At 40.2% G+C, this 17,312-nt stretch overlaps 2 protein-coding genes across 2 annotated transcripts in view; both read left to right on the top strand.

Moving 5' to 3' along the window:
* Positions 1 to 12,537, top strand: part of LOC127102030 (mediator of RNA polymerase II transcription subunit 23-like) — a 30,212-nt gene extending 17,675 nt beyond the window's left edge. Inside the window, exon 2 of the mRNA XM_051039450.1 lies at positions 12,143 to 12,537. Coding sequence (XP_050895407.1) covers positions 12,143 to 12,537 — 395 coding nt within the window. The remainder of the gene's footprint in view (positions 1 to 12,142) is intronic.
* A 98-nt stretch (positions 12,538 to 12,635) lies between these two features.
* LOC127102021 (uncharacterized protein At1g65710) lies at positions 12,636 to 13,568 on the top strand. The gene is made up of 2 exons (XM_051039441.1): positions 12,636 to 12,886; positions 12,918 to 13,568. The coding sequence occupies exons 1-2, from the start codon at positions 12,653 to 12,655 to the stop codon at positions 13,485 to 13,487; spliced, it is 804 nt and encodes a 267-aa protein (XP_050895398.1). The 5' UTR covers positions 12,636 to 12,652; the 3' UTR covers positions 13,488 to 13,568.
* The last annotated feature ends 3,744 nt before the right edge of the window (positions 13,569 to 17,312 follow it).

The following is a 17,312-nucleotide window of genomic DNA, read 5'->3' as shown; positions in this document are numbered from 1 at the left end:
CATTCCGTTTCCTTTTGTGTGGTTATTGTCAGGAGTCGGATGTAAGTCCATGGATTGGCATTCTGTTTCCTTTTGGAGTGTTTCTTTTGACGTCTCAGCGTCTCTTTTCGGTGTTTTGTTTCGGCGTGCGTTAGCCGAGCTACGAGTGCTCTGATTCTTACTCTGGATAGAGAAGATACGTAGGCATAGGATGCGAGGTCCTAGCGAGCATGTTTCCCATTCCCCGAACTACGTTGACTCTGACATTTGTTTCTGACAAACTACGTAGGCCCAGGATGTGACATCCTGCCGAGTCCACTTCCTCCATCTTCTTTCACTTGTTTTATTATTCTAGTTTGTGCAATTTCTTTGAGCAGTTTATTAGCAACCTTTTCCTATTCTTTTGAGCGTGGATCTCGTCGAGTACGGTGGATGTGAGGGGTGCTAATACCTTCTCCTTGCGTAACCGACTCCCGTACCTTGCAATCTCTTGTCGTAAGACCGTTCCTTTCCCTTTCTTAGGTTAGTCCTGCGCTTCCTTTCCGTCATAGGATGAATAGCGTCGGTGGCGGCTCTGTAAACTTGTTTTTTTTTCCGTCGGTTGTTTTTTGCATTGCGACATAAACAAATCAATCCATTTCTCCCTCCCATTCCATTCCATTTCTTTCAAACATTCATCAAACGCTTGATCCAACGTCAAGCCATTTTTCATAATCAAAAATAAAAAAACTTAATTCATATTTAAAGACCTTTTCAATAAAGATGGAAATGGAACGTGGTGGATACCATGCACTCTTGAGACTAGGGTTCGAGATGGATGTCTCACCTATCTTAGCTCTCGCCATCATCCAAATTTATCTATTATGTTTCTCTCAAACACTCATTCAAACCTTTCTCAATCGCTCATCAAATGCTTGATCCAACATCGAGCCATTTTCATAATAAAACCCAAAATACTTAATTCCTATCTAAACACTTTTCAAATAAAGATGGAAATGGAACATGGTGGATACCGTGCACTCTTGAGATTAAGATTCGAGGTGGATGCCTCGCCTATCTTAGCTCTCGTCATCATTTAAATTTGTCAATGCAGTTTTCTTCAAACCCTTTCTTAATCAAATTCAAAACACTTAATTCTTATTAAACATTTTTGCAAATAAGATGGAAATGGAACGTGGTGGATACCACGCACTCCTGAGACTAGGATTCGAGATGGATATCTCGCTCATCCAAGTTTTCGCCATTACTCAAAACATATCAAACCAATCAACTTCTTTTCTCGCCGCCGTGCGATTGACTCTTAAACCTTTTTCTCACCGCCGGGCGATTGACTTTTAAAACTTTCTCAAACGAAAGGTACTTTGTTTCAAAACAATGCAAGGCAATGTTTCTCCACCTGTTTTGGGTAGTCCAACAATGTTTTCGTCTATTTGACACAAAGTAGCTTTCGCTAAAATCGACCAATAAACAAACATTTTTCTACCCAGAACTACGTAAGCCTTGATTTCTCTGTTGAGATACGTAGGAGCAGGATTTGTAAATCTTGTCAGGCCCACTAATAAAAAACTTAGGTTTAGTCTTTCGTCAAAAATCCAAAAACATTTTCCTCTCTTTTATTCTTTATTTCCCACCTAATAACTTAAAGCCTAACATTTCAAACTAACACTAACGCACACAACTAACCTAATGGTTCCCGTTGAGTACAACGGACGTGAGGGGTGCTAATACCTTCCCCTCGCGTAATCGACTCCTGAACCCTGATTTGGTTGCGACGACGGTAATCATTATCGTTTTGTCTTGGGTTTTATCGATATTTCCCCTTTCCTTTTTAGGAATAAATAAAGTTCGGTGGCGACTCTGTTCAGTCCATCATTGCGAGCGTGCGATTGCGCTTCGCTTAAGTCGTGTTCTCATTTTTTTGAGGTACGACAGATGGCGACTCTACAGGGGATAATCGTTCCCTAAGTGAGTCAAGCCTAGTTAAGACGTTTGTGTGATTTTGTTTGTTTAAATTGTGTGGCTTTTCCTTATTTATCGCTTTTATCATCTTTATTGTTTTTGATACATTTGTTGGTTCCACTATGTTGGGTACTTGAATATTTGATTGCAAACCATGTGGGAAAGACTCTACACCCGAGTCTAGAGTGAAAAGATATAAGATAGGATGATGGTTGAGTAGTACAGACTCCCGAGGTGAATACTTCGTAAGAGTCGGTACGAGAACCTTACTTAGAGTAGATTCTTTTGCAAATATTATCGCCCGAGGTGTATATCTCGTAAGCTTCAATGTTTCGAAGGGGTCCATGACTCTAAGAACCTTTTAGAACATTGAAACTTTGGCCAACTTGAAATGATGGTTGCGTAGTATGGATTCCCAAGGTGAATACTTCGTAAGAATTGATACGAGAACCTCGCTCAGAGTAGATTCTCTAGATGGAGTTGACGATCGGAAAGTATTTTCCGTAAGCGTCAAACATTTCTTTTTAATCCATGACTCTGAGTACCCTGTCTAGAACCGAGTCGATGGTTGCGTAGTGCGGACTCTCGAGGTGAATACTTCGTAAGAGTCGGTACGAGAACCTCACCCAGAATAGATTCCCTTGTTGGAGTTGACGACTAGAAAGTATTTTCCGTAAGCGTCAAACATTCTTGTGAATCAATGACTCTGGGGATCCTTTGTAACAAATCCCTAGATCATACCCGGTGAGAACCCCGTTTTGGAAAGCAATCAGATTTATCCATACCTCAGACTTTTGAACCTATACCAAAAAAAAACATTGCATCCATCCATTAATTGCATACGCATAAAAAGCAAAACTCTTAGTTTGAACCAAGAGTTTTGCAAACGAGATGCATCTATACATGCATTCATACATTTTCAAAATTGAGTCTCACTCCGCCCTTTCTTCCTCCAGTTTCACACTGAATTTTCAACACCAGTATAATACTCGCGCACGAGTAAGACAGAGAATGGCTAAACAAGAGCAAGAGAGCGCCCGAGTTAGAGATGAACTAGACGAAATCAAGGGAGGCATGTCCCAGATGCGAGAAATGCTGCAAGTGTTAACCTTCAGGTTTGAGGTTCCGCAAGCGACTGTGATTTCAGAGACCACGGGCCCAACAGTGGAAGTCCAACCTCAGAGGACATTACCCTTAACCCTTCCTCCATATGGGCTACCTTATGACTTCGTTCCCCGAGCGGAGGTAGTGCACGACATGGGGCAATCTGTCCAACAAGCCGTGCCATTACCGGTTTACACCGACGCACGTCCAGTCATCCATATTATGGTTCCACCAGCTGCCTATGCTAGGCATATTCCTCACTGTGAAGATCAAAATCACATGTATTAGATTGTCGACTCAACCGATGCTGGTGATGAAGTAAGGTTTGAGGATTTCAGAAAGGTAAAGGGGAACATGCAGCTCCTTGAGAAGAAGTTCCGAGATTTGGAAGGAGACCGCGTCTTTGGATCTGCTGCCAAAGAAATGTGCCTTGTATCCGGGTTGGTGATTCCGGCCAAATTCAAAACTCCAGACTTCGACAAATACAAGGGGCATACTTGTCAAAAGAGCCATCTCATCATGTATTATCGAAAAATGGCTGCACACGTGGAGGACGACAAGCTGATGATCCACTGTTTTCAAGATAGCTTGAGTGGGGCTCCTTCCAAGTGGTATATGAATCTGGATCAGAATAGGATCAGGTGTTTCCAAGACCTGTCAGACGCGTTCATAAAACATTACAAATACAATATGGACATGGTGCCTGACAGAAGACAGTTGCAGAGCATGTTCCAGCATGACAAGGAGTCCTTCAAGGAATATGCTCAAAGATGAAGGGAACTGGCTTCTCAGGTTGAACCACCTCTAGCTGAGAAAGAATTGGCTGAACTATTTATCGACACTGTCCAACCCCAATTCTATGAGAATATGGTTGGAAGTGCTTCCCTGGGATTCTCCGAGCTGATGGCTATAGGAGCTCGTGTTGAATATGGTGTAAGAAATGGAAAACTGGCGGCTGTAGCTGGAACTTCAAACGCTAATCAAAAGAAGTTCTCTGGAGGGTTTCCCAAAAAGAAGGAAGGGGAAACAAATGTTGTGACTGTTGGTCAAGGAAGAGTTCCTCCAAGAAGGAGACCGCAACAATATTCACCTCAACAGTATGTTCAACAACCATTTCCCTATCAACAACCCATGTATCCCGTCCAGTATGCCCCACAACCATACGTAGCTGCTGTGACGCCTGCATTCAATCAACAGCCTGCTCAGGCTTATCAAGCGCCTCCAGTTTATCGACCAGCTCCAGCTCAACAACATGTTGCGGCTCCTCTAGCTCATCAACAAGCACCAACAGCTCCTGTTTATCAACAGCCGAGAGCTCAAGCGCCAAGGCAAAATGCTTAAAACTAGAATAGGAGGCAAGTGGAGAGGGCGACCTTCAATCCAATCCCAATGTCGTACACTAAGTTGTATCCCTCTCTATTGCAAAAGGGTTTGGTGGTTCCCAGACCTATGGAACCTCCACCTGATCGTCTGCCTCCATGGTACAACCCTAATGCACACTGTCCTTTTCATGAAGGTGCCCCCGGGCATGACCTAGAGGGTTGCTACTCTCTGAAGCATAGGGTTTGTGAACTGATTGAGAGCAAGATCTTGTCTTTTAAGGACATGGGACCGAATGTGAAGAACAATCCTTTTCCTCCCCATGGAAATCCTGCGGTAAATGCAATTGAAGACAACACCGAAAACGAAGATGAGCCATGTTTGGTTTACCGGTGTGAGACAACTTTGAACAACTGGAAGGCGGTTGAGATCCCCGAAATTTTTCCTTTGTCAAAGTAATAATTGTTGTATTTTTCCTTTCAAATCCTTAGCTCTGCCCAAGGCTAATGGATCATGTTGTAGGGCCCCTTTTCATTTTCAAATAATCATTATCAATGAATGAAAGGCATTTTGTTAAATTCTTATTATTCATTTACTTGGCTTTCTCTTAAGAAAATGGTAATCTTTTAAAAAAAACAAAAACAAATAAAAAACTTTCCATTTATGCATCTTTCATTTTTTACTTTTCTAAAAGAAATCAATCATCCAAACATGCAGAATAAATGATAACCCCGTTGAATCCAATGACTTTACTCCCTCTCATAACTTTGACTCCCCTATCTACCAAGTGGAAGAAGAGGGTGAAGAAGATTGTTACATCCCCGACGAATTGGCAAGGATGCTCGAGCACGAGTCCAAAGCCCTTCAACCACATGAAGAACCAGTGGAAACAATCAACCTTGGCATAGAGGATGAGAAGAAAGAAGTCAAAATCGGCACCACGCTTGAAGCAGGCGTCAAAGGTAGATTGGTTAAGTTGCTACAAGAATATGTGGATGTATTTGCATGGTCATACCAGGATATGCCAGGTCTAGACACCGACATTGTAGAGCACAAGCTGCCGCTTCAGCCAGACTACCCGCCAGTAAAACAGAAACTCCAAAGAACGAGACCAGATATGGCTCTGAAGATTCGTGAAGAAGTCAAGCGACAATTTGATGCTGGTTTTCTCGCAGTGGCGAAGTACCCACAATGGGTAGCTAATATTGTACCTGTGCCTAAAAAGTATGGCAAGGTGAGAATATGTGTTGACTATAGGGATCTGAACAGAGCTAGTTCAAAGGACGATTTCCCTCTACCACACATTGATACTCTGGTAGACAACACTATAAGTTTTGTTGTATTCTCCTTTATGGATGGGTTTTTTGGGATACAATCAAATCAAGATGGCTCCAGATGACATGGAGAATACCACTTTTATTACCCCTTGGGGAACTTTTTGCTACAAGGTAATGCCTTTCGGTCTCAAAAATGTTGGGGCAACTTACCAAAGAGCTATGGTCACTCTTTTCCATGATATGATGCACAAGGAGATAGAGGTCTATGTTGATGACATGATCTCTAAATCTCAAATGGTGGTTTTACCCCTTTCACCGCAAGGTTGTGCTTTGATTGTACGAATAATGTCGCAGAGTATGAAGCTTGTATCCTTGGTCTTGAAGCCGCAATTGATCTCCGAATCAAGATCCTTGAGGTGTATGGAGATTCCACCTTGGTGATCTATCAAGTCAAAGGAGAATGGGAAACTCGCGATGCGAAGCTGATCCCGTATCGTGCTCATGTTGTAAAAATGATAGAATACTTTGATGATATCACGTTCCATCACATCCCAAGAGTAGAGAATCAAGTGGCTGATGCTTTGGCAACATTAGCATCAATGTACCAAGTAAGATTCCATAATGAAGCTCCACTTATTCGAATCGAGCGAAGAGATGAGCCTGCTTATTGTCAACTGATTGAAGAAGAAACTGATGGTAAACCATGGTTTCATGACATCAAGCGATATCTTCTAAGTAAAGAGTATCCAGAAGATGCTACACTGTTGGATAAGAAAACTATGAGGAGGTTATCGTCCAAATTCTTTTTGAGCAATGATGTGCTTTACAAGAGAAACCATGACATGGTTCTGCTCAGATGCATGGATAGACACGAAGCAGACATGTTAATCAAGGAGATTTATGAAGGATCCTTTGGGACCCATGCAACTGGACATGCCATGGCCAAGAAGATTTTGAGAGCTGGTTATTGCTGATTGACCATGGAGTCCGATTGTTTCAGCTATGCAAGAAAATGTCATAAGTGTCAAATTTATGCTGACAAAGTGCATGTACTGCCAACACTACTGAATGGGTAGAGGCTACTTCCTACACCAATGTGACAAGACATGTGCTTGCTCACTTCATCAAGAAGGAGATTATCTGCCGCTATGGAATCCCAAACAAGATCATCACAGATAACGGTTCAAACTTGAACAACAAGACAATGACAGAATTATGTGAGAGTTTCAAGATTGACCACCATAATTCTTCTCCATATCGTCCAAAGATGAACGGTGTTGTTGAAGCTGCCAACAAAAATATCAAGAAAATCCTGCAAAAGATGGTGAAAACTTTTATAAGGATTGGCACGAGATGCTATCCTTTGCTTTGCATGGATACCGGACCTCAGCCCGCACTTCAACAGGGGCAACCCCATTCTCCTTAGTGTATGGGATGGACGCAGTTCTCCCAGTCGAAGTAGAGATACCTTCAATGAGAATATTGATGGAGGCCAAGCTGGATGAAGCTGAATGGATCTAGAACAACTATGATCAACTTAACCTCATTGATGAGAAGTGTATGACCGCTCTGTGCCATGGACAATTCTACCAACAACGAATCAAGAAAGCATTTGACAAAAAGGTCCGTCCTCGAGAGTTCAAGGAAGGAGATCTCGTGCTCAAGAAGATCTTGCCAGTACACAAAGATTCACGTGGGAAGTGGACTTCAAACTATGAAGGCCCGTACGTTGTAAAGAGAGCATACTCTGGAGGTGCTTTGTTTCTCACAACTATGGATGGCGAAGAGCTCATTCACCCTGTGAACTCTGATGCAGTCAAAAGATACTATTCCTAACAAATCCCGGTTGACTGAAAGGGCGGTCCAAGCAAAAGTTAGGGATAAAAAAATGGTAGTTCGCTAAGTTGAAAACCTGAAAGGGAGACTTAGGCCAAAAGAAGCGTCCCGGTGGATCGAAAACCCGAAAGGGCGATCCAGGAAAAAATTAGGGACAAGAGGCATAGACTACATCAGCTTGTCACTAATCAACACAGAAGAGCTAAAAATGGAAGATCAACTCAACTGCTCCCTTCAGAAGCGAGGTTATGTGGAGTCATTGTTATTAGGGATAGTTAGTCATTGCGATTCAATGTAAACCTTTCCCTATTGCCATTTTCAAATTTGTAACATTCCACGGAGCTACACCATTTGTGTGCTACCATTCTTGAATAAATACAAGTTTACCTATCAAATTCTATCATTTGCTGTTTTTCTCTGATTTTCTTAGTTATGCAAAATGTCATTTATTTGTTAATAATGAAATTTTGAACTCAAAAAGAATTTTTCAATACATTGAGAAACACAATTTTTCTTTGACATGTGGAAATATTAAAAGGAAACCTTTCGTCTTTCCTCGCAAGTCTCAAGTTGCAAGACTTCCCTTGGATGATTAACACATATCTCCAGAGAGCACGGATTTAACATTCTTTCTGGGCCAGTTGTAACTGTTCAGCTTGATAGATCCTCCTTTGATGCATTTACTCACTCCTTCGGTTGAGTTATCGGTGTTGAGGATTCAGTATCTCCATAAAGCCTTACTTAATCTCCAGTTTTCATATTGTCAACATTTGCATATCATGGTTATTCATACATCATGCATATAAGCAAAATCCAAATCATGCATAGCCCGAAGTGCTTCGCGCTCATTTGCGTAATCTCAGGTCTCGTTGTTGATTGTATCCCTTGACCTCTAAGACCAGTTGTTACTGGCGTCGTTTGTTAAGCCTGGTTGTCACCAGTGTCTTTGACCAAATCCAGTTGTAACTGGTATCCTTTAAAGTTTGGTTGTAACCAGCATTTGTTTTAAGTCCAATTGTTATTGGCATGATCTGTTAAGTCCAGTTGTAACTGGCGCTCAAATGTTAAAATCCAGTTGTAACTGGTATCTCTTTAAATCTGGTTGTCACCAACATTTTCTGTCAAGTCCAATTGTTATTGGCATCACCTGTTAAGTCCAGTTGTAACTGGAATTCGAATGTTAAAATCCAGTTGTAACTGGTATCTCTTTAAAGTCTGGTTGTCACCAGCACCTCGTCTCAAATCCAATCATAATTGGTACCTCAAGCACAGTTATAACTGACACTTTGATAAAATCCATTTGTAAATGGTGTGATAAATCTGGTTGTAACCAGCATTGTCTGCAAGTCCAATTGTTATTGGCACTATCTGTTAAGTCCAGTTGTAACTGGCGCTCAAATGTTGAAATCCAGTTGTAACTGGTATCTCTTTAAATTCTGGTTGTCACCAACATCTTATCTTAAATCCAATTGTAATTGGTATCCCAAACCAGAGTTGTAACCGGCACTTTCAAATCCATTGGTAAATGGTATGATAAGTCTGGTTATCACCGTTCTTGTTTGCAAGTCCAATTGTTATTGGCATTGTCTGTTAAGTCCAGTTGTAACTGGTGCACATTTGGCAAATCCAGTTGTAACTAGTATCCTTTTAAAGTCTGGTTGTCACCAACATCTGTCAAATCCATTTGTAAATGGTATCTTTAAGTCTGGTCGTCACCAACGCCCTTGGAGTTCAAGTGTAACTGGAACTTCCTGGAAAGTGGTCATTTTGACTCTTTCATTGACAGTAATTTCCAGAAATTTTGATCGGATGACTTTCTTGTAAGAGATCTCCAGATTTGTCAAGAATGTTCAAGTTATCTTCAGGTCATGTATGAACTTGTTGATACACTCTCTTTGATTTTTCTGATGTTGTTAGGTCATGTCTGAATCTGCTGTCAGAACTTCTTGATATTCCCCAGCATTGTCAGGTCATGTATGAACCTGTTGTTGAGCTTTTATTCCAGTATTACCAGGTCATGTATGAACCTGTTTTAAAGAATCTTTCTCTATGATTATTTCAGTGTTGTCAGGCCATGTATGAACCTGTTGCTGAACCTTTTGTTCCAGTGTCGTCAAGTCATGTATGAACTTGTTGTGGAAATTTCCTCAAAATATTCAAGTCATTAGTAAGTCATGTGTGAACTTACTATTGAAATCTCTTGTACTCCAAGTGTCATTTGTCAATTTTCGCCTTGAGTACTCCCCTGTTATGTGTCTGACTCTCCAGCAGGATTGTTATCCCCAGCGAGTTGGTTTTACCCTATTTGTCTGTCTCCCTGTGGACCATCAGTATTCCCCACATATTGGTCTGTCCAGTAGCGTCTCCTGTTAAGGATTCACCGTGTCCCTAACAAATAAACTCAGAAACAAAGAGTCATTCACCCATGCATATCATATCATAGCATTTGCATTTTTCAAGATCAAAATCTGGGTCTCCATGGTATTTAACCATCCCCCACTGCGATCCTATAAAAAGTGATGTTTCATTTTCCTCTAGTGGAGGATGTTTAAATAGGGGCAACTGTCATACCCCGATTTTGGCCCTGAATTTTTTTTCCCATCAATCAGTCATTTCCATTTCTCCTCATGACCATTTCACGTTTAAACTCTTCACTTCATATTGAAAGATCCTTTATTCATTCATGTTACAATCATTTCATTCATGCATGATTAAAATAATTTTCCACATGTCTTCGGTTCACGTTCATGTTCGAATTTTTATGTTCGAATTTTTCACATTACATGGGGAAATCACTATTCACCCATATTTGAGAACTCACATATTCATTAATGTTACAATCATTTAATTCATGTCCAAGAGTGTCCTCACATTCATTTAATCATAGTCATGCGATTATTTCATAATCCTAGAGTGTCATCACACGAGTACATGGAAATTCTAAAATACAAAGAAATATTTTTCTTTCATTCGCATCACATATACATGTTTGGAATTGTTACAATAGATGTGGAAGTTGATACATTCACTAACGTATCTACAAGCAACTCGAAACAATGTTTCCCATAGAAAAAAAGAAAGCTTCCACGGAGATATGCCAAAGAATTCATGAGCCGTACTAGAAGTCACTTATTTTCTAGGTCTTTTGGCTGGAAGCAATTCTTATTATTCATGGAACAAAAGGATCCAACAATTCTTCGTGCATACACTTCCTTATGTTTAACCAAGTCACGGACATTGAAGAAAAGTGAAATATTGGAGCCACTAAAGAATTCAGAACAGCCTGCAAACGAAGACAATGTTGTTGTGGTGATGCGATTTCTAGATGCACATACCTCACTTGTGAGATTTTGGAAATGCTTTCCCTGTAGTTTACTTGGGGAGCTCCAACATTAGCTTCTACCTTATATTCTCTTTTAAGGCGATCAACAATGATTTCCAGATGCAATTCTCCAATTCCTTCAATGATTGTCTAATTTATCTCTTCATCACGGGAGAAGTGGAAAGAAGGGTCTTCATGTGCAAGCTTGACTAAACCAACTGCCATCTTGTCAATATCAGCTTTAGTTTTGGGTTCAATTGCAATCTTAATCACAGGATCAGGGAAGTCCATCCGCTCAAGCACGACCGGACTCTCAGGGTCACACAACGTTTCACCTGTTATAGTGTCTTTTAAACCAGCAAGAGCAATAATATCTCCTGTTAAAGCTACTCTAACGTCTTCTCTACTATTAGCAACAATTTCTCAGAAGCCTACAACTATTATAAAGGCATTGCAAATTATTATGAAGCTTACAATTCGAATGTGCACCGGGGCAAACATTTCTTGAGATCATACTTACCGTTTCTGAACATTACAGTGTAATTGTACCTTCAGTATTGAACAAGCATCACATTGGCGGGATTTCTCAAACACCTTCTGTAGGCCTTGATCTTCATAAGATTGGCTCTCGAGAAGACAGTTTCACCAAAGATGAAATAGTTTCAGCATAGAGTGGTCTTGTTTCAACATGTTACTGGTGCAGCGACCAACACGGTAAGACGTTATCTTCCTAATGGAAATCCTGCATCTCCATTGAATTTTGTCCATACTATTGGCTCCCTTGCACAGTCATCGATGGAGCCGTTATCTGGTGCAACTCTATCTCCTGTAAAATCATCTGATATTTCCTCGAGTGGATTACAGTTTAAACTAAGAGGCAGCCCGTCTGTTAGAAATAATGATATCAATAACAGTAGCCTTCGACAGCTATGTTGCAAAATCATTTTAACTGGTCTGGAATTCAGTTTAAAACCTGTGACATATGCCGAAATCTTCAACCATATGCTGAATTTGCTGGGGAATTGGGACCAGAGACAACATGGAGTTGATGAATCTGATATTATTAAGTCATGCAGATTTGACAAAACCGTAATAGCTTGGCTACATAGTTGCTTGGATGTGATATGGCTTTTAGTTGACGAGGGAAAATGTCGGGTTCCCTTTTATGAATTATTACGGAGTGATTTTTATTTCATAGAAAATATACCCGATGATGAAACATTATTTACACTTATCTTGGAGATCCACAGGAGACGAGATATGATGGCTTTGCACATGCAAATGTTAGACCAGCATCTTCATTGCCCTACATTTGGGACTCATCGAATCCTAAACCATACCACACCTACTATTTCAAGCGAAGCAGTAGCACACCTGCGACTATCACCACTGTCATATTTAAGTGTACTTGGAGAACCATTGCACGGAGAGGATATTACAACCTCTATTCAGAAGGGAAGTTTGGGTTGGGAGAGAGTTGTATGTTGCATCAGGCATGCTCTCTGTACCACACCTTCACCTGATTGGTGGAGACGGGTACTGGTACTGGCTCCTTGCTACATGCCTTCATCTCAAGGAATTATTGTTGGTGCTGTTTTTTCTTTAGAGATGATTTGTGAGGCAGTTATTGATAGAATTGTAGAATTATCCAAATTAACAAATTCAGAGATAAATTGCTGGCAGGACTGGCTTGTCTTCTCTGATATTTTTTATTTTTCTTACGAAAAGTGGGTGCATTGATTTTGTTGACTTTGTGGACAAGCTGGTGTCACGTCTTTCCAAGGGTGATCATCATATACTTAGGACAAATCACGTGACTTGGCTGCTTGCACAGATAATACGAATTGAACTGGTCATGAATGCTTTGAATTCAGATTCTAGAAAAGTGGAAACACAGCCAGAACTGAAGGTGAAGAAGGATGATTCAGTACATGAACATAAAGGGCAAGTGAAAAAAGAGATTTTTATCATCAAACACAGGAAGAGCCGTGATGAAGCAGCTGAGGTAATAGGTATGAGAACTTCGAGCTGTACTAAAGAAGATATGGATGTGATTCCTGTACATTGTGGGAGACTCAGCAGAAATTCTTCAGGACCAAAAGATTAGTGATTCGCATGAGGATGATTGGAGGGAGCCTGCAGAGAAACTGCAGTTTCAATCACCAAGCTCACTTTCACAGGATGGAAATAGAACAAGAAGAATAAGAAGAAGAACGCCGAGCAGAGAAAGAGAGCAGGAACAATGTTCAAGCAGCATAGAGAGGAGATTTAGTATATCGCCTGTAAGAAGATCTTCAGATACCTCCACATTACACAGCGCAAGAAACAACACCAGTACTAGCTTTAAGCCTGCAAAAGTGGTGTATGTTCCTGCTACTGTTACATCATTTGTAACGGATAAAAGTAATAATAGTGATTGTGGAGAATCTGCAGCAGCTACAACTGGGACAAAGAGGATTACAGTTAGGAGAAATGTTGGTGCGGCTTCACCGCATTCTCAATCTCCTGCAAAAGCTAATGGGAATGCAACAGAGCACGACTTGGAGCCGACATCTCTACTTGCAAGTGTGAGGCTTGGTTCAACTGATATGCATTGCAGTTTTGCTCATGGTTTGCAAGTTATCGGCCCAACCGGTTTGTGCAGCTGTAGGATGTTCTTCAGGCCGATACGAGTTTGCTGCAGCAAGTGAAGTGGTATGTTATCACTGTATTGATGACTATTTCCCGAACCGTTGTTACTGCTGAGCAAGAAGATGTTGTTGCTGCCTAATGATTTGGGAGCACTGCTTAAGCCTAGACGACGACGACTGTTGAACATTGTTAGATTGCTGATTTTGTTGAAGGTACCGCAAGGCTGTTCCGGATGAGGTTCAGTTTAATGTTCGTGATACTTGTACAGGTTAACGGTTTGTAGTATAGAATCCACGGGAATTCGTGCGACTCAGTTGTGGTGGCGAAGCCGCAGGTGGTTTTGAGGTGCTATCGGCAGGGGATTCGCCGACAGTACTTTGTCTCGTTTAAACTTCCACTGTTATAATGCCATTGGATTTATGCTTCTTAGAACATGGAGATGGTATGGCAGCAACATGAGAATCACATCCTTCTATTATTAGTGTGCCGCTAAAACTTGCTTTGCTGCAAGATTTGACACAGGATCGCTTTTGTTCCTGTAACATACTTTCCCAAATAAAGTCATACCAGTCTGTAGAACCAAAACCTCTACAAGCCTTGAAGCTTCTGATATTGCATTAGTAGACATCCAACAAAAGTTGTCTATCCCGAACATCTCCTCCGCCACAAGGTTAATAGGGCTTTTGAAGCTATCTTTTTGGGGCTTTTGACTCACCATCTTGGAAGGTTAATGGGGCTGTTGATCATCTTCTTCGGTCCCTTCTTGGAAGTCAGATTCACTATTATCCAATAGACCAATATAAGTGTGTTCTTAGCCACCCTGATGTTGCTGCTCTTGAAGAGTAGATTAGCATAAAATATTTTTCCACTGATGAAAGGTTGATTCCAAAGTAGCATATTCCTTGTGATGAAGAGATTCATTTTGCAAACGAGCTTTTAGATATTCACTTTAAGTCTGCTTTGGATGATCTGTTGAAAATATGCCAAACTAAAATTCATGCTGATCAAAGAGATGAGAAAGAGCACTTGAAAGTGACTCTTTTACGTATTGAATCATCATTGCAAGGAAGGCATTTCATTACAGTCATTTCATGTAGGGTCATACGAGAATCTCTCCAGTACCACGGCTTCCCCTCATTACTGTTTTAGATACCAAGCATCATCTGAAGGACTTTCCAGTTTGTGAGCCATTTCATTTGGAGCTAAATTTTTTAATAAAGAAAACCGAGTTCTTCATTATCCATCCAGGGCGTTCTATATGGACGAATTGAACCTTATGGAACATAACCTTTCGTCTGGGTATGACACTATCTACAGGAAGCTCTACAATTCAATTCCTGGAAATGTGGAGTATCGAGCAAAATATTTAATTCACAGTAAAAAGCGAATGCCGCAACATTTTACCTCCGAATGAATTGCACCCAAAGTCATGTGAAAACCATGCCAAAACATCATTCAATTTCCAAGCAGGACTGCTGCAACACATAACACACAAAATTGATTCGAGTAAAAAACGCATCCTATTTTCATCTAAGTAGGTTTACAGTGGTAAAACCTTTCTTACCAACATTAAAGTTTTCAAAATGAAGAGAATTGAGGGAGGGACCACCAATCTGGGGTGAGGACAAAAAAACCTCCAAGCACCCTCCGTACGAACAGGCTCCACTACACAACAGAAAACACAGCTGAGGAAAGAGATGAGTAGCATATAAAAGGGAAATTACTATTCACAGAGAACCCTAATTTTGGAGAGGAGCCGCTATTGTTCACTAATAAATAAAAAGGAGTTGACGGCAAGGAGAAAAGAAACCATCGTTTTTCTTGGTGGTGAAGAACGAACAAGAAGATCAAAGACCGGTTCAGACGAAACCTTACCTACATCCGTCAGTCAATCTCGTCGCAACCGGTTAGTTTCCTTTTTGAGTTTCTATTTCCATTTCTCCGTTTTAGCTTCCTTGAAGCTTCCATTTGTTTGGTTATCTTGTTGTAAAATTTTGATGTTCAAATGGAAAGAAAAATGATCGTTGGATTAAGATGAATATGTTTACAAGAACCTACTAATGTTTTAACTTTGTGTTTTATTTAAAGTGCGTTTTTTTATGTTATGTATTAGCGCTTGAAACCATATGACAAGGATGCCTATACGGCGGAGTTGGTAAAAGGGATGCTTTGGCAAGCTCTTGGTCCTGGGTTCAATACCCATGGGCGCCATATTTGATTTAGCAGCACTTTTAATTTCTATTTCAGATTTATTTTTAATCCCCTCATTATTCCTAATGTTTACCCCTTTATTTATTTTAATTGTTAAACATCAATTTTAATTTATGGATTCAACAATTCCCATGTTGTTTATCCATGATTATTTTTATCGATACATGAATAGTATTTCGCGCGTTTTGATCAATCACATATGACATTTCAATTATTGTCAATATGTGAAAACCGGCTTTGAGCACATTATCTAGATTTCTTGTCTGCTTTTCAATTTCCACTTTCCTTGCACGTCATTGCGTTATGTGACTTTGATTCGCCTCCTCGCATCCTGATTTTTATCCGTGCACGTCCCGATGTTGTTTCTTTCAATTTAATTTTTGAGTGTTTTGTAAATATAACTTGTTGTGTTATTTATTTTCTTCACATGGCTTACTCTTGGGCCTTCTTACAATGAGACAGTTCTCTTGCACTTACACTCATACATTGCATTATTTGTTGTTTGGGCCCGATTTAATTATTCCAGTACTTTGAATCCCCATTTGACAAAATGTACCTCACTCCCCCGATGTGTAATAATTTTACTGCTTTTCATTTCTTTATTTGTTTGACTGTTTAGTTAGCTACTAACACAAGAATAAAATCAACCATTTCAAAAAGATCAAAAATAAGACTCGATCCAACGTCGAGTATTTTCTCAATAAACAAATCAATCCATTTCTCCCTCCCATTCCATTCCATTTCTTTTAAACTTTCATCAAACGCTTGATCCAACGTCAAGGCATTTTTCATAATAAAAAATCAAAAAACTTAATTCATATTTAAAGACGTTTTCAATAAAGATGGAAATGGAACGTGGTGGATACCATGCACTCTTGAGACTAGGGTTCGAGATGGATGTCTCGCCTATCTTAGCTCTCGCCATCATCCAAATTTATCTATTATGTTTCTCTCAAACACTCATTCAAACCTTTCTAAATCGCTCATCAAATGCTTGATCCAACATCGAGCCATTTTCATAATAAAACCCAAAATACTTAATTCCTATCTAAACACTTTTCAAGTAAAGATGGAAATCGAACATGGTGGATACCGTGCACTCCTGAGATTAAGATTCGAGGTGGATGCCCCGCCTATCTTAGCTCTCGTCCTCATTTAAAATTGTCAATGCAGTTTTCTTCAAACCCTTTCTTAATCAAATTCAAAACACTTAATTCTTATTAAACATTTTTGCAAATAAGATGGAAATGGAATGTGGTGGATACCACGCACTCCTGAGACTAGGATTCGAGATGGATATCTCGCTCATCCAAGTTCTCGCCATTACTTAAAACATATCAAACCAATCAATTTCTTTTCTCGCCGCCGTGCGATTGACTCTTAAACCTTTTTCTCGCCGCCGGGCGATTGACTTTTAAACCTTTCTCAAGCGAAAGGTACTTTGTTTCAAAACAATGCAAGGCAATGTTTCTCCAGCTGTTTTGGGTAGTCCAACAATGTTTTCGTCGATTTGACACAAAGTAGCTTTCGCTAAAATCGACCAACAAACAAACATTTTTCTACCCAGAACTATGTAAGCCTTGATTTCTCTGTTGAGATACGTAGGAGCCGGATTTGTAAATCTTGTCAGGCCCACTAATAAAAAACTTAGGTTTAGTCCTTCGTCAAAAATC

This window comes from Lathyrus oleraceus, chromosome 1, assembly GCF_024323335.1.
Source record: "Lathyrus oleraceus cultivar Zhongwan6 chromosome 1, CAAS_Psat_ZW6_1.0, whole genome shotgun sequence".
Lineage (NCBI taxonomy): Eukaryota > Viridiplantae > Streptophyta > Magnoliopsida > Fabales > Fabaceae > Lathyrus > Lathyrus oleraceus.
This window is presented reverse-complemented; position numbering and strand designations above follow the sequence as displayed.

Bases quoted from the DNA above. Each gene is read 5' to 3' on its own strand.
- LOC127102021 (XM_051039441.1), top strand. From the start codon at position 12,653: ATGAATGCTTTGAATTCAGATTCTAGAAAAGTGGAAACACAGCCAGAA. The intron at 12,887-12,917 runs TCAGGACCAAAA...GATTCGCATGAG, and splicing joins GGAGACTCAGCAGAAATTCT to GATGATTGGAGGGAGCCTGC.